The following is a 23,673-nucleotide window of genomic DNA, read 5'->3' as shown; positions in this document are numbered from 1 at the left end:
AGGGAATGGAGGGGGATATGGGATACGTCTGGCCCTGGAGTCTAACCTGTGCCTGCTACCTTCATGGCACACAAAGCTTTTGTGAGTAGCCGAGTTGCTCTTTTTCCTAAAAGTAATCGGGTGATACATCTTGCTACAGACCGCATGTCTGACTTTTTCCCTGAATACATCAAACTGCAAGGAATACATTTTCTCTAAACTTCACTTGCCATCTGGTCCACAACACGAGCTGAGACAAGAGCCCCTAACCAGGGAGGGGCTCCTCCTCCCAGAACGCGGGGACGCGGATGCGGGCGGGCTCTGGCTTAGGCGAGTGGTTTCTTTCTTTCTTGTTTTAAACAGAGAGATGGTAGGGAATGGAAAAAACTCTGCTCTTTGCAAAAACAAACCAAAGCAAACGAAACATGCCTCACACAATTTGTTCTTTGATTTACACTGAATGCAAAGGAACTGGAAGGCAATGTCCCACAGTGTGCTTTTTTTCTTTTTCTTTTTTTAAGACACAGAGAGAGGGGAAATCCCCAGCAGTTCTTCATAAAAATGTGCGCTGTGAGGTACAGAAACGGATTTGTCCATGGGGTTTAATTCCGACACCGCAGACTGTAAGGTGGGGCACCGGCAGTCACGGTGCCCTGCGAACAATTCCCAGCCGAAGCTTGTCAACTTAATCAAAACTCTCTTGCGCCGCATTGATAAACAACACAGAAGGCACATTCCAGTATTCAGTTTTCCCACATTTCTGAATTAACTTGATAGCATTTTAATTAGACAAGATTACAGGCATTTCACAACAGACAGGCTAATGGCTCCTTAATTAGGACCTGTCTAGTACGATTTCTGACCTACCAAACAAGGTCCTTGAGTTGGAATTAAAAAGCCCGTTCTTTCTCTTGAATAGACCATGGAGCCACATGCAGAGTCCTAATGAAACACCCATAATAGGGAACCAAGAGAGGCCCCCACCAATCCAGCCCCCTCCCACCTCCTCAATCACAGCCAGGGGAATTAACATACTCCACCCAGCGCAGCTATCAGACCCCCATTATTCTTGCTGCCAGGACCCCTGATTTGCATTCAAAATATTCCTTTTCAAAACACTACTTCAAAGTACCCCAAACCCAAACAACTACGCCACCAACAAACCACCTGTCTACAGCTAACTTCAACACATCGTCATTCCTTGGGTGCTTTAAGTATTTATATATATGTGACTGTATATAATGCATAAGTACATTAACATTATACATCATATAATATATTCACATTGTATAATATGTAATTATATAGCATACTATAGAATATATAACAACATACTATTATACATACATTATTAATATGTAATACATAATTTTATATTTTATTGTTGAAATTATTATTATGTTAACAGTATACAGTGCGTAACTATAAATATGTACACTATGTTAATATATACTAACATTATTATATAGCATATATTAATATATAAGTAAATATATATTACTCCCTATGGATAAATGTATATATAAAACAAAATTATATATCATAGAAGCTAAGCTGCTTAGTATGGAACTAGACTGCAGAGATGATGATTTCTATGAAAAAATTGATGAAGATTGACAAGTAGTTTTATTTTTGACGATTTTGGCCAAAGGATACAAGAATTAAAAAAAAAAAATTACCCAAGAATGGAAGCAATACTTTAAGAACTGGTTCCAGTACGAGGGCTTGAACTCAGGGTCTTATGATCTCACTTGGCTTTTCTGCTCAAGGCTGGTGCTCTACCACTTGAGGCACACCACTATTTCCAAAGTAAGAATTTTATTTTTTGAGTAAGGACTTGATAGTTTTATATAGTAAGTTATATATTAGGAAAGTGTCTTGTTCAATAGCTACAAAGTTTCACATGATGACAAAACACATTCAAAGTCTATAGAATTAAATATGCGGAGAATTTGATGTTTGCTTTCCTCCTTAAAAATAACATGCTCTAGGGTCCACAGTTTATTATTTTACTCAACAGTCCCATAGCTGGTCCTGGGTAACTGGATACTTAAACTGCTGTCAATCTCACTGCAGGAATTTATACCCTGGTGGCACGAATTCCTAAGCACACGATTCTGCCATCTGCAGCAGGCAGATGCTTCATATTAAGTACTAGTACTTACTTCTAAGCAGAAAAACCCTACATGACACTCATATAGACAGAATATTATCATAGAAAATTTAGAAGAAGAAGAAAAAAACCCAGACTCACAAGCCATCATTTTTATCAGGGACAAATGCTACTACACAATTTCAAAAATACCTTGTGGATATTACACAAGACATCCTTCACTGTGAAAAATAATTTCACACGTGTGCACGCGCACCTGAGCAAGTAGTAGGGATTGAACTCAAGGCCTTGTGCTGTTTGTTGCCTGACCCTTCTGGCTCAAGGCTAGTACTCTACCAATCAAGCCAGACCACCACTTCCAGGATTTCGCTGGTTGACTGGAAATAAAAGTCCCAAAGATTTATATCTCCCCCTGGCTGGCTTCAAACCACAAGCCGCAGATCTTAAGCTCCCGAGTAGCTAGGATTACAGGTGTAGCCTATAACACCGAGTCCTGGCGGTGGTAGCACCTACCCTGCACGGTGTGAGCCCCTTACCTTCTGCTTTCATGTAGTGCACGGAATAGGCGATGACCTTGTCTGAATTGTACAGCGGCCTCTCCCAGGCTAGGAGGATGGCGGAGCTGGACATGGTTTCCGCGTGCACGTTACAGGGAGCGCTGGGGCTGTCCTCAGACATCACCACCGTCAGCCTGGCTCTGGACAGAACAGACCCCTGGCTGTTCTCAGCCATGCACTGGTAGATAGCATCATCCTCGGGAATAATCTGGTTAATTACCAGCTTACTGAGGGAAGAAAAGCAAATCATTTAGGATTATTATAAGAAAAAAACCTGTAAGAATGACTGTGAGGGGCTGGGAATGTGGTTTAGAGGTAGAGCGCTTGCCTAGCATGCACAAAGCCCTGGGTTTGATTCCTCAGTACCACATTAAAAAAAAAAAAAGTAACAAAATTGGTTAATTTTTCCCCCCTGGTCCTGGGGCTTGGACTCAGGGCCTGAACACTGTCCCTGGCTTCTTTTTGCTCAAGGCTAGCACTCTGCCACTTGAGCCACAGCGCCACTTCTGGCCGCTTTCTATATATGTGGTGCTGGGGAATTAAACCCGGGGCTTCATGCATGCAAGGCAAACACTCTACCACTAGACCACAATCCCAGCTCTCCAATTATGTATCCCAGGCTGGTCTCGATCCCCGTCTCTAGTGAATAGATCTTAGATGAGAACTACCCTATTGAGCCAGGTCCTCTTTAAGGTTACATTTCCTTTTAACATTTGGTCTTTCTGGGCCAAAGAGCATGCTGGGCAAGATCAAGGGTTTTAGTTCAAACCTCTGAAACTTTCCACACACACACACAAAAAAAATCCTCTCATTTTTGACTTTTATTAAGAAAGCACATCTTGGGGCTGGGGATATGGCCTAGTGGCAAGAGTGCTTGCCTCGTATACATGAGGCCCTGGGTTCAATTCCCCAGCACCACATATACAGAAAACGGCCAGAAGTGGCGCTGTGGCTCAAGTGGCAGAGTGCTAGCCTTGAGCAAAAAGAAGCCAGGGACAGTGCTCAGGCCTTGAGTCCAAGCCTCAGGACTGGCCAAAAACAAAACAAAACAAACAAACAAAAAAAAAAACAAGAAAGCACATCTCTCTAGATCATTTAATTCATACATTACGATACACACAGAAAACTCAGGTCAATAAAAATCCTCAAGTTTCATTTAATCTAAACAAGACTACTTCAAGGATTATGTTTACACTAATAAAATGGCATCGTCAACATCATCCAGGTTTTCTCTTGCTGTAGTTTGATTTTTGTTTTACTTTGTAAAGGTACAGGAATCTGCACTCAACACCTCATGCTTGCTCAGCTTGCTCGTGGACTGGCATGCTACCACTTAAGCCAGACACCCAGTCCAGCTTTTTGCTGCCTATCTTAAGAGATAGGAGTCCCACAGACTTTTCTGCCCAGGCTGGCTTCCAACCTCTATCTTCCAAATCTCAGTCTGCTGAGTAACATGGATTACAGGTGTTAGCCACCGGTGTGTGGCTACAAAGTCATTAAGTTTGAATGATAGAATAATTCTAGAGAATCAATTGTTTAATTCTAAGCGTTTCATCTGATAGAGGAAGGAGCTGAGATCCCAGAGAGTTGCTATGTTTGCTTGTAGTCGCTCATCTAGTGGCCCACCAGGAGAGAACCTCAGTTTAGGGAATTTCCCAGCATTCCTTTGGGTGTGATCTACTACTTCTGTAATCCATGTGCAGACAAGAAAGGATTTATGGGACACTAAGGAAGTTGTGAATTGTTAACGTAGTTGCAAATCTCTAGTTCTTTTCCTATTTACATTTAGTTTTAACTCTTAAGTATTACAAAGGCATGTGATACTTTTAATCATTTCAAAGTTTAAAAAAATATACATTAGTAGCAAAACAGCATAACCCACCTGTTGTACATTTTAATCCTCCCATTGGAATGGACCTTCCTTCCATTTTTCAGCCAGGACATTTTAGGCGAGGGGATTCCTTCTGCCTGGCACACAAATCGAGCAGTGCCAGCTCGAGGCCTCGTTAAACTCTCCGGCCATTCCACAAATGAAGGAGGAGCTATTTTTAGGGGAGGGAGGAATATATTCTGTGTTCTCAATGAGAAGGAATCAGGAAGAAGTCAGCAGAAGAAACCTGCCCCATTTCAGAAGCTGCCTGACATGCCGAGTGAGCCTCCTGTCCACGGTCCCGCATGGCCCTGGGTAGCTGTTTTCCGCACTGCCTGGCTAGTGTCCATTTCCCCTGCTGCGACCATCCACACAAACAACACTACAAGTATGGCACCCACACTCTTGCTGATTAAACCCCAGGTGTATGTTTGTGTGTGGATGCATACAGCCAACGGATTAAAGCTGCTGATTGGCAACTGGGTGCAGATGCATGTGAGGGAGGACAAAGGGAAACTCCGATGAGGAATACCAGGCTCCGCAGGCAAACAGGGAGGTGACCTCAGAATAACTCTGTAACTATACTTTTACCCAAGGACCTCATCATCATCCTAAAACTAACTGCTGGATTACGATACTTATTATCAACATCCATACAAATGCTTCAAAACTCAGGAGACATACATACAAACTCTTGAGAGAGAAAACAGCAAATGGGTACTGTCAAGATTTTCTTAAGGGGGCTGGGGATATGGCCTAGTGGCAAGAGTGCTTGACTCATATGAATGAAGCCCTGGGTTCGATTCCTCAGCACCACATATATAGAAAACGGCCAGAAGTGGCTGTGGCTCAAGTGGCAGAGTGCTAGCCTTGAGCAAAAAGAAGCCAGGGACAGTGCTCAAGCCCCACGAGTGGCCAAAAAAAAAAAAAAAGATTTTCTTAAGGACAGAACCAAAGGAAGCATAGCATACATACCCAACACCGTTAGAGTTGCCATGGCAACGGTAAAGTTGCGCGTGCCAGGGGTAGTGGCCCGACAAATGTATACTCCAGCATGGTGCAGTCTGACATCAGAGATCATGAGGTTACCGTTTCCCAGGACCCGGGTGCTAAAGACATCAATGGACTGATGATCTGAGGCAAAGACAAGATGTCAGTTAAGCCAGTGTTAACACATCATCTGAAATTATACCTGACGTCCATACTATCCAACAACCACCACCCATAAAAAGTATAAACATCTCCAGAGTAAAATCTTCTCTCAGTCAGAAAAGATCTCGGTGAATCTCAATGAGCTGCACGCTCACGCCTGTGACCCTCCTAGCCTGTGATCTGAGGATCACAGTTTGAAGCCAGCCCAGGCAGGAAAAGTCCAGGAGACTCTTATTTTACTTTTTTGTGGGTTTGGGGACTTGAACTCTGGGCCCATGGGCTGTCCTTGAGTATCTTTGTGCTTAAGGCTAGTGTCTACTACTTGAGCCACACCGCCACTTCTAGCTTTTTCTGAATAGTTTATTGGAGATCAGGGTCTCATGGACTTTCCTGCCCAGGCTGGCTTCAAACTGCGATTCTGAGAGTAGCCAGGATTACAGGTGTGAGCCACCAGCGCCCGGCTTCTATGAGATGCTTTTAAATTAGCTACCAAAAAGCCAGAAGTAGAGCTATGACTCAAAATGGTAGCGCACCGGCATTGAGCACAAAAGCTCAGAGACTGTGCCCTGCCCCTGAGTTCAAACCCCAGGATCAACACAGAAAACAAAAACACAAAAAAGAACCTTTCCTCTACACATGGAATTGCCGAAAGGACCCCACCAATTCCTAGCGCCCAAAATGTGTCTGACTTGTAATGCAGTATTTCATCAACTTTATCAGAATACACAAAGTAGAGGCAGGCCACATCCCTCCCCCACGCCATCATTCCCCACCCCAACACGTACCCAGGCGGCTCCAAGAAATGATCGGCTTGGGATTTCCCGTAGCCACGCACTCTAAAACAACCGTGTGGTGAAGAGCCACCGTGGCATTCTGTGGGCCGGCTACAATGGTCGGTGTGAGGAAGGATTTTGACTCCTTTGCTTTGAGGGAGGAAGCCACAAAACACAGGCAAGTATGAGTGAGAGAGAAGTAAAACGTGTTACAACACCCACCCTGACAGACTTTTCTTTTTGAAAATAAGAACTGTGTCGGAATTCTATAAACTCCTATACGTGATAATGCATGTGCCATTTTATCTACCCACTGCAGAGTGCAACTCAATGGTCGTCACAAGTTTCAGAGTAATGTAACTATTATTATTATTATTATTCATTTTAGAACATTTTCATCATGCCCAAAAGAAACCCTTAAGTTAGCAGTAAGTTCTTACAAAACAATGAGCAAAAGAAACTAGGCTAGAAACATTCTTACTGACAATGAATAATTTTGGTGCAAAGAAATGATCGCTGTGTTATTTTTTTAAATTATTATTTTTTACTTTACTGTTACGCTGCTCTTTTATGTACTTTCTATATTTTATGGTTTTTCCCAAACAAAGGTGAAGTATTTGTAGAGCCAATCATCTTCCCTAAAGAAATTGCGATGGCAGAAAACACGTTAGCCTGGGAAAGGAGAATTAAAAGACTAAGGTGATTATTTTTTCCAAGTGGATTGCAATAATTTGAATTACATCAAGATATTACCTGATATGGAATACTACTATACCCACAGGAGAAAAAGTAATAGATAGATGAATAGAATTAATAAAAATGGAAAGAGGTGCCGGTGACTCACACCTATAATCCTAGCTATTCAGGAGGCTGAGACACGAGGACCAGAGCTCAAAGTCAGCTTGGACAGAAAAAGTCCGTGAGACTCCTATCTCCAATTAGCCAGCAAAAAGCTAAAAGCAGACCTGTGGCTCAGGGAGTAGAGTGTCAGCCTGGAGTGAAAGCGCTAAGTGAGAGCATGAGGCCTAAGGACTAATATACACACATCCAAAAGGAAAACGTCCGTCTGGGAATGAGGCTTGGTGGTAGAGTGCTTGCTCAGCACATAGGAGGCCCTGGGTTCAATTCTGTGTGCCACATAAGCAAAAAAAATAAAAGAAATAAGCTTAAAAGGAAAATAAAGCCACTGGAGTGTGGTACCTGGAACCACCGTGAGAGAGGCCTCCATGCTTTTCCTTCGGTGAGCTACCGTGGCGGCGACGCAGCGGTAGCTCCCGGCATCCATTTGGCTCACGTCATAGATCTGCAGCACACCCGTGGGTAGGGCAGTTATCCTGTGATGCAAAGAAATGTAATGACACGTCTTGTAGTGCAGCCTTTAGGTAACATACCCTATGACAGGAATGAAGGCGCTCAACCTTTTGATAATTCCCCCAAAAGAATAAATACTTCTTTCTCGGGCTGGGGATATGGCCTAGTGGCAAGAGCACTTGCCTCATATACTTGAAGCCCTGGGTTCGATTCCCCAGCACCACATATACAGAAAATGGCCAGGAGTGATGCTGTGACTCAAGTGGCAGAGTGCTAGCCTTGAGCAAAAAGAAGCCAGGGACAGTGCTCAGGCCCTGAGTCCAACACCCAGGACTGGCCAAAAATAATAAATAAATTTAAAAAAAGAATACTTCTTTCTCTTATCTGTTTATATTCTTGGAGGTGGTAGTGCTTGCCAGGCAGGCTCGCTTATCGCCTGAGCCACGCCTCCAGCTGGAAAGAAAATACTTTGAAGATTTCTCTCTTAACGTGCTATCTTGGACTGAAGCGTAGCTCACTGGCAGAGTGTGTGCCTTGCACGCCCAAGATCTGGGGTTTGATTTAAACAGCAGAATCCAACTTTAATCTGGGGAGGGGAGCCTGTTCTGGTGCTTGAACTCAGGGCCTGAGCATTATCCCTGAGTCTCTCTGTCTGTGCTCAAGGCTAGTGCTCTACCACTGAACCACACTGCCACTTCTGGCTATTTTTTTCTGAATAGTTTACTGGAGATTAAGAGTCTGTCATCTTCAACTCTCAGCCTCCTGAGTAGCTAGGATTATTGGCATGAGCCACCAGTACCTGGCTACAAACATTAATTTGATTCTCTTGCTTTCATTTGGGTTACTGAAGATCTCTAAAATATGTATAACTCTGTAGGATACAGTACATGAACTTTATTAGTCTGACTTTATACAGAACCCTTCACTCCTTTGATATTCTAGCCGAAACTTAGTTAACTGATGGCCCAGACCTTGTGATGATTTATTTTCAGATTCCTGACTTTCTTCACTTCATTAACATCTACTTATTAGCTGGACGCTGGTGGCTCATACCTGTAATCCTAGCTACTCAGGAGGCTGAGATCTGAGGATCACAGTTCCAAGCCAGCCAAAGTAATAAAGTCTATGAGCCTCTGATCTCCAATTAAACCAAAAGTGGGCATGTGACTGAAAGTGACAGAGTGCTAGCCTTGAGCAAAATGAGCTCAGGGACAGCACCCAGGCCTTGAGTTCAAGCCCCATGACCAAAAAGAAAAGACAAGAAAAGCAAGGCTCCTCTATTTCCTAAAGCTTTGGGCTGTAATTTACAGACTCACAGGGGCCCGTGCTGGGACACGGCTGACAAAAGGCCATCTACTGGAATTCTAAGCAACACAAGTAACACGCCTCCCGTGTCAGTGACGGAGGTAACTCCTTGCTAAATCTGAAATCTCTTAGGAAACCATCACCCCACACCTCCCCCCACCCTAGTCCTGCCATGGCTGCAGCTGACGTCTTCATCACTCACGTCACCTCAAGGCAAACCGCACGCTCACCTGTCCGTGGCTGCAGGCAGAGCCGTGCGGTTAAACTCCCACGTGATGGCTGCAGGAGGGTTGGATGAAATCTTGCAGGCAAATCGAGCAACTCCACCTTCGTGAGCCTCGGTGGACACCGGCTGAAGTTCAAATGCAGAAATAGCTACGGGACAAAACGTGACACGTCCAAAATGAGTGCTCAGCGACTACTTACTGTTTCTACAGCATTACTGGCACTTCACTACTGAAGAGTATAGAGTACAGTCCAAACTTCAAGAAAAGGAAAACAAAAGACAAACTGGTCAGATAAAATACCATGGGTTTGGGCTGGGAATATGGCCTAGTGGTAAAGTGCTCGTCTTGCATACATAAAAGCCCTGGGTTCGATTCCTCAGCACCACATATATAGAAATAAGCCGGAAGTGGTGTGGTGGCTCAAGTGGTAGAGTGCTAGCCTTGAGCAAAAAGAGATCAAGGACAGTGCTCAGGCCCTCAGTTCAAGTTCCAGAACTGGCAAAAAAAAAAAAAAATACCATGAATTTGATTTTTTAATTTTTGTCCATCATGAAGCTTGCAACTTGGGGCCTGGGTGCTGTCCCTGAGCTGTTTTGCTCAAGGTTAGTGCTCTAACACTTGGAGCTCCACTTCTGTTTTTCGGGTGATTAACTGGGGGAGAAGTCTCACAGATTTTTCCTGTTCAGGGTGGCTTTGAACCAGGATCCTCTGATCTCTGATCTCAGCCTCCTGAGTAGCTGGAATTACAGGCATGAGCCACCAGTGCCCAGCTGGAAATTAGTTTTGAATTCACTTTTATTTTTTGGTTGTCCATGGGGCTTGAAGTCTGGGCCAGAGGGCTGTCCCTGAGCTCTTCAGCTCAAGGCTAGAGCTCTGCCACTTGGAGCCACAGCACCACTTCTGGGTTTTCTGGTGGTTAATTGGCGGTAAGAGTCTCATGAACTTTGCTGCCGAGGCTGGCTTTGAATCTTGATCCTCAGATCTCAGCCTCCAGAGTAGCTAGGATGATAGGCGTGAGCCGCCAGTGCTGACTCAGATTAGCTTTTATGTTGCTTTTGGCAATAGTGAGGATTGAACTCAAGGCTTCATGCTTGACCACTTGAGCAATGCCCATAAGGCTTTTCGGTTTGTTTTTCATAAAAGGTCTCTCATTTTTGTTCAGGATGGCCAATGACTGCAAGCTTCCTACCTTCACCTCCCAAATAACTGGGCTACAGATACTGCCAAACTCAGCCTTGAATTCGATTTTGGAAGAACCCACTGTAGGCTGGGAATATGGCCTAGTGGCAAGTGTGCTTGCCTCATATACATGAAGCCCTGGGTTCGATTCCTCAGCACCACATATATAGAAAAAAGCTAGAAGTGGTGCTGTGACTCAAGTGGCAGAGTGCTAGCCTTGAGCAAAACGAAGCCAGGGACAGTGCTCAGGCCCTGAGTCCAAGGCCCAGGACTGGCAAAAAAAAAAAAAAAATCCACTGAGCTCAGATGAAGTAGGAAAAACAAGGTATTACACACACACACACACACACACACACACACACACACACACTACTTGTTGGATGCTAGTGACTCACACCTACAATCCTAACTACTTAGGAAGCCAAGACCTGGGGGAATCACTGATCAGTCAAACCAGGCAGAAAGTGTGACAGACGTCATCTCCAGTTAACCAGTAAAATGCTGGACTGTAGGTGTGGTTCAAGTGGTTAAGTGGGCCAGCCAAGAGCCAGAATGCTAAGTATGAGTATGAGGTCCTGAATTCAAACTCTGGTACCAACATGCATATATACATAAATACATGCATACACACAGAAGTATATGTGTGTATACATGCATGTGTATACGGTGCATATAAATAGATACCTGTATGTGTTTACATATAAGTATGTGTGGCATGTGTGCATATATGTGTATATAATTTCAATCAAAATTTAGAAAGTTTAGCCAGGCATTGGTGGCTCACACCTGTCATCCTAGCTACTCAGGAGGCTGAGCTCTGAGGATCGCAGTTCAAAGCCAGCCTGGGCAGGAAAGGCCATGAGACTCTTACCTCCAATGAACCCCGTAAAAACCAGAAGTGGAGCTGTGGCTCAAAGGGGTAGAGTGCTAGTCTTGAGCAAAAAGAGCTCACAGACAGCCCCCAGGCCCTGAGTTCTAGCCCTACAACTGACTAAATAAATATTAGAAAGGTCAGCAAAGCTCTTGTGCTGTGAGTCTTACACTTTTCCCCAGCCACGTATTTATTATTCTGTTTGGATCCCTTCCGTCTCAGCTAAGAACTGAACCTTGCAACACGCACCTAGCAGCAAGCTGAAAACGTGAGTGTGCCCTTCACAGCCGATGCTAGTGCCCTGGGCTCGTGAGCACCGACAGATTTTGCACGTATGGAAGTGGCCAGTGCCCCGGTCCTCCTGCACACACTGGCTGGCAGTGGCTTCCTGAGGTGGACTTTGTTGCTGCAGTGCGGCTGGATTTTACGAGTCCGCAGGCTCCTTGTGAAACCCGATCTCCTTCCTCCCTCCGCCGCGCCAATGTAAACCAGAGCCCACCAGCACCGTGAAAGGAGCCCTTAAGAGGCCAGGGCCCTCAAAGGCAGGCAAGAAACTGGATCTCCACAAGCATGCCCCGCCCCCGGGCCCCCCAAACACAATAAATGTAAGTGCCTATTTTATTTGTGACTTCCTCCTCTTTGCCTGTCCGCTTAATCATTTGCTTCTATGATTTATAGTCAGAAGAGAAAAAAAAAAAGAAAGAAAAACAGAAACCAAACTTTATCAAAGCCACTTATATGAAAATACTCTCCAACTTCATTTGATCCGAGAGGAACAGGTCAGATGGTTGTATACTGAAAAAAAGACATGACTATTTAAACTCATATGCCAAGATTAGTGAGCAGTGAACTAATTTAATAAATGTTAATGATAATACACCATCCACATGGCTATGAGGTTGCCATAAATAAAATATGTAATGCATTATTTTATGTAATCAATTTACTTTATCCTTATTGTAAAAGTGATGTGCAGAGGGATTACAGTAACAAGAATCAGGAAATGAGTACAGTACGTTTCCTTTTGTCCAGTGTCATCTGTGCTCAGTCCCTCCCTCCCGTCCCCACCCACGTGGAGTTCACTTCCATTAGTGTCTACTGAGCTCTACTGCTGCACTTTTTCACCCTCTTTTCCTCCAGTTCTGTACTCTCCTCCCAAAGATATACATGTGAATACACCATACATTAAGGACAGAATCACCAAATAAGAAGTTTGTTTCGACAGATACAGATATATAGATATATATTATTTTATATAAATATAAAGAGGTACATAAACATTATGCCTTTTTGTTTCTCCTAAGAGTTCCCTCTTTAGTCTCACTGCGTATGAGTATCTAGAATCCTGCATAATTTATTATATCCCAGTGTCTTTTAGATCTAATTTCCACATGGCAGAGAAAATATTAATGGATGATTTTTAAAACCCATTTTAAAACTCAAGCAGTGATGGCTCAAGAGTGTAATTCCAACTTCTCCAAGAGGCTGAGATCTAAGGACAGGGATTTGAAGCCAACCTGGCCAGGAAAGTCCACGAGACTCTCCGCATCTCCTGCTAACCAGCCAAATGCCAAAAGGGAAGCTACAGATCAAGTGGTGAGAGCGCCAGCCTTGAGTGGAAAAAGCTAAGCAACAGAGCCCAGCTCCTCAATTCAAGCCTCAGTCTCAGCACCCAAAACAAAAAAAAAAGGGGGGGGGAGTTATAAAGAATCTACAATGACATAGTACCCAATAGGGAAAATGTGGTTTTCCCTTTTTCCATGGCATTTAAAATATATTGAAGTAACTCAGAATCTTAAAGCAGGATTTAAGCCACACAGCTTGTATCCTCGAGGGCTGCCCGGGCCTCCACCCCCACCCCACCCCACCCCCAGAATGCCAGCCGCTGGACATGTGGTCAGCAGTCACGTCTCCACACCCCAGCTCTCTTTCCCCTGATCTGTAAGTCTCTGAAGGGCAGCTCTGGGGTAGATTCCGAACTAGGGCTCCCAAAAGCCCACCATTTTAGAGTTGATTTTTTTTTTTTATACATCCTAATTCAAAGTTCATTTTGTTGGGCTTTCTTTGGGTTCCCATTTCTTTGGGTCTTTCATACCAACAACTTGCCTTTCTCTACTTCAAACACAGTTTAACAACTTGCCTCAATCAGATGTGATTTTGCATGTTTGAGCCTTTGGTGTGAAGACTGCCTAGCAACTGCACAGGAAGTAAACCTCAGAGATCGGGTCCCATCTGTCAGTCAAAACTTCAGGAGGATAAAAACCAACCAGACACACACTGCCAGTGGGACTTAAAAACCGACCACATCCTTCAGTCAGCGGGAGAAGTTACGAGTTCCCCAACCTGGCCCCCTTCTGCCACCCTTTCCTTCCAATGCACACTCGGCAAGGGAACAAGTGTCATTTTCTTGACATCTGTCTCCTAAAATGTCCACCAAAGAGCTCAAGACCAAGACACCAGCAGCGATTTCCTTGAGGTCAGAAGCCACGGCGCTTCAACACGGAGCGTCTACCTGTGAGAGAGGAACTCTCCATTAGGGATGGTGGCAATGCACTTGGGAGGAAGCGAGGAACAATCACCAGGGATGGCAAGTGAGTCCAAATTTCCTGGCATCAACTATTTTCAGCATCCATATGATTCTTGCCTTTGCACTGAATATAGATGATTGACAGATGATAGACAACTGACAGGTAACTGATAAATAGAAAATTGATGATTGTTAGATGACAGATAATTGATACACTGACAAATGACAGAAGATATATAATTGACAGATGACTGGTACAGAAGACAACTGATAAGTGACTGATAGACAAATGAAGGATGATAGGTAGATAATTGATCATTGATAAATAATAGACAGATATAGACAGGTGATATAGAGGAGAGAGAGACTAACAGACAGATCCCCTTAAATTCTTTCTCATCTCGTGTCATATCTGCCTCTGAGGGTCCTTTACAATCTGGTCCTGAGAAGCTACTGAACTGTCTGTCATCTTGTTTCTGCTGATCTCCTAAGCCCACCGTCTAGGGCACGGGGCTTCTGCTGGAACCCGGATGTTGCATGCACTGTGGAACTCTCCATCTTTTCCCACTGTGTTGAAGGAGAGTCAGGTACCAGTGTGGCAAAGGTTCAAGTGCCAAACAGACCATGCACCTTTGTTTCCCCAGTCAGTGGGGAGACCAGGTACAGGAAAGACCTCACTCACCCCTAAGCAAAATAAAAGCAAGCAGCAGGCTGCCGGCAAGAGAGAGCTACAAAGGTAAGTTTTCTATCATCATTAAACTGCCATAAAATTACTACCACTGCTTCTTGACTTCCTTCCTGGGGCTGATAAAATGAAAGCAAAAACACTTTGCTTTGCATCTTTTCCAACTGCTTCTTCATCTTGAGGTCTTATTTGTTCTTTTTCTGAGCCAAGTGCCAGTGGCTCACACCTATAATCTTAGCTATTCAGGCGGCTGAGATCTGAGAATCACAGCACCCAGTACTGGCATGCAAAAATAGTTCTCTCAGAATAAATCACGCCCCATATGACAGACAGGCTCAGAATCCTAACAGACAGAATCCTGATCGACTGAGGGTAAGCTCTAACCTCACTTGGAAAGACATTCCCAACTGGGCATTTTCCTCTTGTCTGCTGATCAATCTGTCCTCTCAGTAAGAGTATGCGATGGAGCTGATGCACTTCTCAGGCCTTCGTCCCTCTGAAGGGAAAAACCAAGCCAGAAACAGTACAGAACGGACATGCAGGGGAAAGCCACCAACGGCCTCAGGCCTGTTCAACTCCTGTGGCTCCTGTGAATTCAGGGGATGGAGAAAGAGGCCCTGCTTTGTTTTCCCCAAGACCACTTCTCCCAGCACCTTGCCAAGTGATTGCCTTGTACTGCCAGGACTAAGCGCAGCCTGTCTGAGGCTGGGTGTCATTCCAGAAGGAATTAGTTTTGTGTCTGGGGCCACTATGCAGGGGCCATGTCCCTCCCTGCCTGGCCGCAGATCCAACAGGCAAGACAGCGTCAAGAAGATGGGCATCGGGCTGGGGATATAGCCTAGTGGCAAGAGTGCCTGCCTCGGATACACGAGGCCCTAGGTTCGATTCCCCAGCACCACATATACAGAAAACGGCCAGAAGCGGCGCTGTGGCTCAAGTGGCAGAGTGCTAGCCTTGAGCAAAAAGAAGCCAGGGATAGTGCTCAGGCCCTGAGTCCAAGGCCCAGGACTGGCAAAAAAAAAAAAAAAAAAAAAAAAAAAAAAAAAAAAAAAGAAGATGGGCATCGGCGGCGCGCGTGACTATTTCTACTACGACCACTTGTGCTTCCACGAACGATGGAGTCAAGACATGTAAAACCAATTCAACAGCTGTCATCTAGCAAGTAATACTGAGGATAGAGTTTACAGCGTTGCTCTCCATCTTAACTTCATGTGTACACGTATACATGTAACACAAACACAGCATAAATACACACAAAACACACAGCACACACTAAACAATACACACACAGACACCAAGACACACACTACACATAAACACATAGAACAGACACACTAACACATACATAAACATACAACACAAAACATAAAACACACACAAACACGCACAAGCACATTCATATGCAAGTGCACACACACACAAACATACAATGTTGCTTTCTCCGAGTACAGACTCTTGCTCTTTCAGAGCATAAAAGGCCTGGTGTTTTCCCCCTTTTTTCCCACGTAATAGCCAGATACTCAGCGGATAGTAGGTCAATATAATGTATTAAAATGCATGCAATAATAATTTATGACATCAATTAAATAGTCTCCACATGACATTCAATTCACAGACGGAGAATCCATCACCAGGAAGTGTCTAAGCTCTAATTTAGTAGGTCATCTTTTTCACCCAGCAGCTGCTAAAGGCATGCCAGGTTTTATGCTTGTTTGTTTGTTTCGTGATACAAAGATTGAATGCAGGATCACTGACCTACAACCTCTTACAAAATTTCCCCCAAAGCCATGAATAAAGGCATGCACCACCATTCCCAGCTAAGACCAAGGCAATTTCAAGTTAAAATGTTATAGTTATATCAGATGACCTGTTAACTTCATGAAACAATGCCTTCTGAACTACTTGTCTACAAGTAGTAGAGCTGTAGCTCTAATAATGGTAGAGTGCTAGCCTTGCGCAAAAAAAAAAAAAAAAAAAAGATCAAGGACAAGGCCCAGGCTGGCCTGTGTTCAAGCCCCTGGGCCAGCACAAAGGGAAAGAAGGAAGGAAAAAAGGAACGGAAGGAGGGAGAGACAAATGGACCTACGGACAGACCACCAGGTGCACATGACTCACACCTGGAATGGTAGCTACTCACAGAGGCGTGGGCTGAGGACTAGGGTCCATTCTATACCTGACATAACCACACGGGCTGGCACCTTGCCCCACCACACTCATGAACACCACAGCCAACCACTGTAGTTTGGAGAAGCAAGCACGAAAGGCAAGAGTCCTCTCAGCACTGGACCTGTCATGCAGTCTCTGTGACAGTTTCCATGTTCCTGAGCCTTTCTGGGTGGAACCCAAAGCTACTGCATAAATAAGTGTGTGCCTTTATGGACCACTTGAGCCACACCGCCCACTGCCAGCTTTTGTGCTGGTTAACTGGAGATTAGAATGCCACAGACTTTTCTGTCCTAACCGGAACTGAGATGCTGAGGTCTCAGCCTCCTAAGCCAGCGGAGTCGGCGGGGAGGCTGTAAGGTGTTGGGAGCAGATGTAAAGGTCTCCGCAGGCCAACACCAAGCCTCCACTAACTTCAGTGTTTACAACCGCAGGAAGCCCCTAATCCCTTTTCCTTAAAAGAAGAGATAAAATAGCTTTGGTTTAGGATCACACCATCCAGGGTCCACAGGAATTAGCATATTCAAAAATAATCCCCCCCCCCCACACACACAGTATCAAAGGTCAAACTAGAGGTCAGCAAGAAATATAAAACCAGTTTATAACCCAAAGGGCTAATCTTTAAGCCAAAAAAGGCAGTGAGAGAGACTCCATAAGAAATACAACTATTCTTGGCTTGGTGTGTTGATAAGCAGGTAATTCCAAGTAGAAGCAAGCTGACAGAGCTTCAGTGCTTCAACATTCACGTTCTTCTGAAGTGACCCCGGAGGAGGCAGAGCCTTCAATGGCTCCTAACCTCCCGGTGCCTGTGACTTGGGGCACGGGGTGTGGGTCTTGGCTTGAGTGGATCCGGCCTACATCTTCAACTCCATTTCTGGCATGGCGGGCTGGTGCCTACTAACCCTTCTGGGCTACCTCCACCTGCCGAATCTGCAGTCTAATTTCCCTCCACACACCAGCTAGGGCATGGATCAGCTCTAGGAGCAGCCCTCCGCCTCCCACACCATAGACGTGGAGATTCACATGGTGGTGAAGGGCCAGGCTGCCTGAGGTTGACGTCACCGCGGCAATCCAGGCCAACGCTATGCAGGTGCTTAGCGGACTACCTCCTCTTTTCTAAAATAAAACATCTTTTTTCCCTTGGTCGTGGGGCTTGAACTCAGGGCCTGGGCACTGTCCCCAAGCCCTTTTGCTCAAGTACTCTACCACTTTGAGCCACACTGCCACTTGCAGTTTTCTGGTGGTCAGTGGGAGAGACGAGTCTCACAGGCTTTTCTGCCCAGGCTGGCTTCAAACCGAGACCCTGAGCTCTCAGCCAACTGAGAAGCGAGGACTGCAGGCGTGAGCCACCAGCACCTGGCAAAGTTTTCAAGACGAAAAGTTGGAAGAGGTGGGTAGATAGTTCACACCTGCCATCGCTTAGTTGGGAAGCGGAGCTCGGAGGATCAGGATCCGAGGCCAACTGGGGCAAAAGGTTCATGAGTGCCCATCTCAACCGGGAAAAATCCGGGCATGGACATGTCTACCATCCATCTCCACAAGAAGCCTTAGTCGGAGGACTGCAGCCAGGCTAGCCTGGACATAAACTCAAGACCCTATTCAAAACAATAACCACCTGGTGCCCGTGGCTCACACCGGTAATCCTAGCTACTCAGGAGGCTAAGATCTGAGGATCACAGTTCAAAGCCAGCCCAGGCAACAAAATCCGGGAGACTCTTATCTCCAATAAAAATACTCAAAAAGCCAGAAATGGCGCTGCGGCTCAAGTGGTAGAGTGCTAGCCTTGAGCAAAAGCAGCTCAGGGACAGCGCCCAGGCCCTGAGTTCAAGCCCCAGGACTGGCACCAAAAAAAAAGAGAGAAAGAAAATACAGCAGGAAAAAATAAAAAAGGACATGGCTCAAGTAGTAAACTCCTGCTTAGCAAACACAAGCCCCAAGTTCAAATCCTGGGTTCAAATACCACAAAGAAAGAAAGAAAGAAAAAAAATGAAGAAATAATATCACATAAGCAATTCTAGATACTCAACTTTAGGAACACTCTTCTGTTGCACAACTATTGCGTTTTGGGCTGGTTGGATGGTTTTCCTGCAGTGCTGGGTTCTTAAAACCTGGGCCTCAGTCATGCTAGACAAGCACTCTATCACGGAGCTCCGTGTCCAGCAATATTTAGCTAGACTTGCACTCTTGTCTTCCACAAACCTATCACCGAACCTAGAACCTGTCAGAGAAACTGTTCATTAATCAAGACCTTCTCAGGACCTAGCCAAATAGGCTTTGAGTAAATACTTGTTGGAGGAATTAATAACTGTACTAAGTGAAAAACATCTAATGGTATAATTCTCAATCAGCCAGTAAGGATGTAGCTTCTATAAGATGCCAAGACGGTGTTCTGGAGGGAGGCCACAATGGCGATTAACAAGGCCAGCAAGGAAGTCCCCTTGATGGGGACTGTCCTAGATGAAGGAGAAACGGACTCGCTGTGTTGGGATGAATGTTGAAAACGAAATTGAACAGATCCAGGAACTTATGGAGAGGGTAGGAAATTCTCCCAGATTAGACACGTAAATTCTTTTTTTTTTTTTTTTGCCAGTCCTGGGCCTTGAACTCAGGGGCTGAGCACTGAGCACTGAGCACTGTCCCTGGCTTCCTTTTGCTCAAGGCTAGCACTCTGCCACTTGAGCCACAGTACCACTTCTGGCTGTTTTCTATATATGTGGTGCTGGGGAATTGAACCCAGGGCTTCATGTATACAAGGCAAGCTTTCTTGGCACTAGGCCCTATTCCCAGCCCTAGACACGTAAATTCTAAAGGAAGAATACATTCTTGCCAGGAGCTGGTGGCTCAAGCCTGGAATCCTAGCTACTGCGGAGACTGAGATTTGAGGACTGTGGTTTAAAGCCAGCCCACCGAGGAAGTCCATCAGACTCTTATCTCCAGTTAACCACTAGAAAAATGGAAGTAAAGCTGTGGCTCACAGTGGTAGAGCACTAGCCTTGAACAAAAAAAGCTTAGGAACAGCACGCAGGCCCCGAGTTCAAGCTCCACAAAAAAAAAAAAAAATCCACAAAGGAGAATAAATTAAACTCTACAAACTGCTTCTATCAACTCATTTCTTTTCTTCTACAATGGCAAATTTCAAAAAATATGCGAAATCATTGTGGTAAGGATATTTGCAGGCTTTCAAGAAATAGTTTCCCATCTTTGAGGTAACTCTAATGCTTTAGGCACTCTTGTGGCTTTAGTGACGTTTTTTCCTAATTAAAATTATGTTAAAGACACTACTAAGTCAAACTAAGAGTGTGACTTTCCTGAAACACTTAAAAAGTTAATTCCCTTTTACTGAGAGAACAACAAACACATTCAACTGGTAAAAATCACTTTAGAAAAGCTGTGATCCCTTTTAAAAAGAATGAAATTGCCAACATCAAAGCATTTTTTTCCTATTATAAATCCACAATGAGGTCAATATTTTAATCTGAGTTACTTTAAATCCAATCACAGAGACTCAAGTTAATTCAGTTTGAAAGCTGAGGGGAAATTAAACCTTATCATTCTTAATAGGAATTAGTGAGACTGAGTGACCAGTAAAGTCCATTTCTATTAAAACACAATACAGGAGCAAAATTCTCATGATGTAGACATAACTGCATTTTGAAAAGGACTGAATCAAAATAAAATAGCCAATAATCAGAATACATTATTATCAACTACTCCAACATGTGTCTGTAGTTTGCATTTCTCATATACAAATTTTCAAAGCAGAATTACCATTGCAAATACTCCCAGCCAAAGTAATCTATTATTTTTTCCTAGAATCTTAAAAAGTAGTATCTGGTTTAAAAAAAAAAATGAAGAAAGCAAGGGGGGTGTTGGGGGGAGGGAAGGAGGAAGAAAAATGAGGGAGTAACAAGTATGACAAGAAATGTATAAGTATTCACTACTTTAAGTATATAACTGTAACCCCTCTGTACATCATCTTGACAATTAAAAAAAGAAAGTAGTGGGGCTGGGAATATGGCCTAGTGGCAAGAGTTCTTGCCTCATATACATGAAGCCCTAGGTTGGATTCCTCAGCACCACATATATAGAAAAGGCCAGAAGTGGCACTGTGGCTCATGTGGTAAATAAGAGTGCTAGCCTTGAGCAAGAGGAAGCTCAGGGACAGTGCTCAGGCCCTGAGTTCAAGTCCCAGGACTGGTAAAAAAAAAAAACTAGAGGGGGAGGTATGGCTCAAGTAGCAAGAGGACAGCCTTCAAAGAAAAACACCAAGCAAGAACTGAAGGCCCTGAGTTCAAGGCCTAGTTCCAGTGCTGAATATACAAATGAGTCTGTATAAAGTAGTATCATGAAAAAATTGTCACTTTTCCAGATAAATAGGGATTTACAAGTGTCCTAAAGTAAGCGTCACAAATTTTTCTTTGAGTAAATCTAAAAGCTAAACCCAGGAGGAGACTGAGCAAGATCTCTGCACAATGAGTGCATTCCCAGAAGCCCCTTAATTTATCTACTCAGCAAAAATGCAAATATGCCAGCCAGAAGGACAAACCCTCCAGAAACTAAAGCCAAACATTTTTAAATTCATGCCTTCTGCTAATTCTACAAGAACCTAGCTTTTCAAGGTTCATCAAAAGCAATTTCTAAAAACCAAAGGATTGTTGTTGTTTTTTAAAACAAGGAATGTGAAAGTCAGGAAAGAATTTGTCAGATTAGTGTCAGAGCCCTTTGTGAGGTGATGCCTTCATATCTCTCTCTCTCTCTCTCTCTCTCTCTCTCTCTCTCTGCAATTCCCTTAGCTTCAATGTCATAGTCCAAGACAATGCAGTTCCTTTTACCTTTTTTCTGTTTGTTACTATAGTAATTTATGTATTACAGGCTCACTCTGCATCCAGTTCATGCTAAAGGAACTGCAAATATTGCTTCAATTACTACAGCTGTATCTTTTTCTTCCTTACTTATTTATCAAAACTGAAGTGATTTTTTTTTCCTCTTTTGTTGGTCCTGGGGCTTAAACTCAGGGTCTGAGCACCATCTCTGAGTTCTTCTGCTCAAGTCTAGCCCTCTACCACTTGAGCCACAAGGACACTACCGGGTTCATAAATCAACACGTTGAGTTGAAACCCTTTGTACAATTATTGTAAATAATAAAAAGATATGAAACAAGATTAATCAGAAGATGGGCTGGGAATATGGCCTAGTGGCAAGAGTGCTCGCCTCGTACACATGAAGCCCTGAGTTCAATTCCTCTGCACCACATATATAGAAAAAGCCGGAAGTGGCGCTGTGGCTCAAGTGGCAGAGTGCTAGCCTTGAGCAAAAAGAAGCCAGGGACAGTGCTCAGGCTGTGAGTTCAAGCCCCAGGATCGGCCAAAAATAATAATAATAATAATAATCAGAAGAATCAAAGTTGTTTTGAAACTTTAAGTAGAATCCTCACAAAATACCTGATTCGTGGATTATATTTCATAATTATCAGTTTAAAAAAAGAAAAAGCTGAAATCAGTTAATGCTCAATGAGTAGTCCTGGTTATGGATCAACTATCATCAAAAGTAATTCCAAGGTTTGGTGGAGTGGCTCAATTGGTAGAGCACCAGCCAGCCAATGAGCAAAGTGTCAGGTACCAAGTTCAAGTCCCAGTCTCTAGGCCAGGTGCTGGTGGCTCACACCTGTCATCATGGCTACTCAGGAGGCTGAGATCTCAGGATCCCAGTTAGAAGCCTGCCCGGGCAGAAGTCTGTGAGACTCTTATCTCCAATGAACCATCAGAAAAGCGGGAGTGGCGCTGTGGCTCAAAATGGTGGAGCACTGGTGCAGCCTTGAGCAGAAAGCTCAGAGAGAGAGCCCAGGTCCTGAGTTCAAGCCCCACAACCAAAAAGAAAAAAAACAGTCTGGGTCATAAAACAAAGAGAGAGAGGGAGAGAATTCTCATCCTCAAAAATACGTAACCTGGAGTGAATCTGATTTACTAACAGAAACAGCCCTTTAGTAAAGCCTTGTTAAAAAGATTGGCTTTCTGCTACTCTTTGAGATGGCTCTGCTCTGCATCAATAGGCCCAGCTGTTAAAATTCAGGAGCAGCCGGACAACAAATCCTTGGGCAAACAACTCCTGGGAGTGAGTCCAGGTTCCTTACAACCCTCACAGTTTGCAAAACAAGCTCGTTTCTATACTGTGAAAAGAAAAATCTAACTTTTTCCTCATGCTGGGTCCATCTTAAAAATAAATAAATAAGTAAGGCTGATAACTGTGAAAGGAGCTGAGATGGGACTGCTGGTTTCTGAGGCTATGACCCTCAACTAAACCAAGCGCAAAGTGGGGAAAACTGGTTCTCAAGATTGCCCCAAGATTATCTAGATTCCCGAGATTACCGGGCGCCCGATTAACAGGCTATTTAAAAACCAAATCAGCCCGGAGAACTGCACGTTCAACTTCTACTCCCCTAACTGCTCCCTGAACTGCACTTCTCCGAGATGGTCCGTTTTAAGTTTAAACGAACTACTTTGGAACCACACTATATCTTTGAAAGGGTGTTTTTTTCTTGGGTCCCCACAAAGCATCAACTCAGCTTTTATCTATAGTGTTGGCAGATTGGTCTCTTTAAATATCTCAGTTGTGTCTATTTTTTTTTTTTTTTTTTGCAAAAACAAATGACTCTTTACCATAAGTGAATCCGGGCTGCTAACTGCCAACCCCTTGACTTCAAGGGAACAAGACACTGTACTTTTCCAGCACTGATAAATCTCAACGGACCGGTGACTCACTATTATAAATTGTCCCTATTTTAAATGCAGGATCATTAATAAAATTTAAGAAGGCTAGTCTATAGTTTTATAGTTGCTATTCTTTTTTTTCTTTTCTTTGCCAACTGGGGCTTGAACTCGGGGTCTGAGCACTGTCCCTGGCTTCATTTTGCTCAAGGCTAGCACTCTACCACTTGAGCCACAGCGCCACTTCTGGCTTTTTC

General features: G+C 44.1%; 1 protein-coding gene across 1 annotated transcript in view; it reads right to left on the bottom strand.

Moving 5' to 3' along the window:
* Prtg (protogenin) overlaps positions 1-23,673 on the bottom strand; it is a 61,432-nt gene that overhangs the window by 31,800 nt on the left and 5,959 nt on the right. Inside the window, exons 2-7 of the mRNA XM_048332052.1 lie at positions 9,291-9,435; positions 7,645-7,778; positions 6,457-6,594; positions 5,495-5,653; positions 4,532-4,691; positions 2,629-2,876 (exon numbers count right to left, since the gene is read on the bottom strand). Coding sequence (XP_048188009.1) covers positions 2,629-2,876; positions 4,532-4,691; positions 5,495-5,653; positions 6,457-6,594; positions 7,645-7,778; positions 9,291-9,435 — 984 coding nt within the window. The remainder of the gene's footprint in view (positions 1-2,628; positions 2,877-4,531; positions 4,692-5,494; positions 5,654-6,456; positions 6,595-7,644; positions 7,779-9,290; positions 9,436-23,673) is intronic.

Source organism: Perognathus longimembris, chromosome 23 (genome assembly GCF_023159225.1).
Source record: "Perognathus longimembris pacificus isolate PPM17 chromosome 23, ASM2315922v1, whole genome shotgun sequence".
Lineage (NCBI taxonomy): Eukaryota > Metazoa > Chordata > Mammalia > Rodentia > Heteromyidae > Perognathus > Perognathus longimembris.
This window is presented reverse-complemented; position numbering and strand designations above follow the sequence as displayed.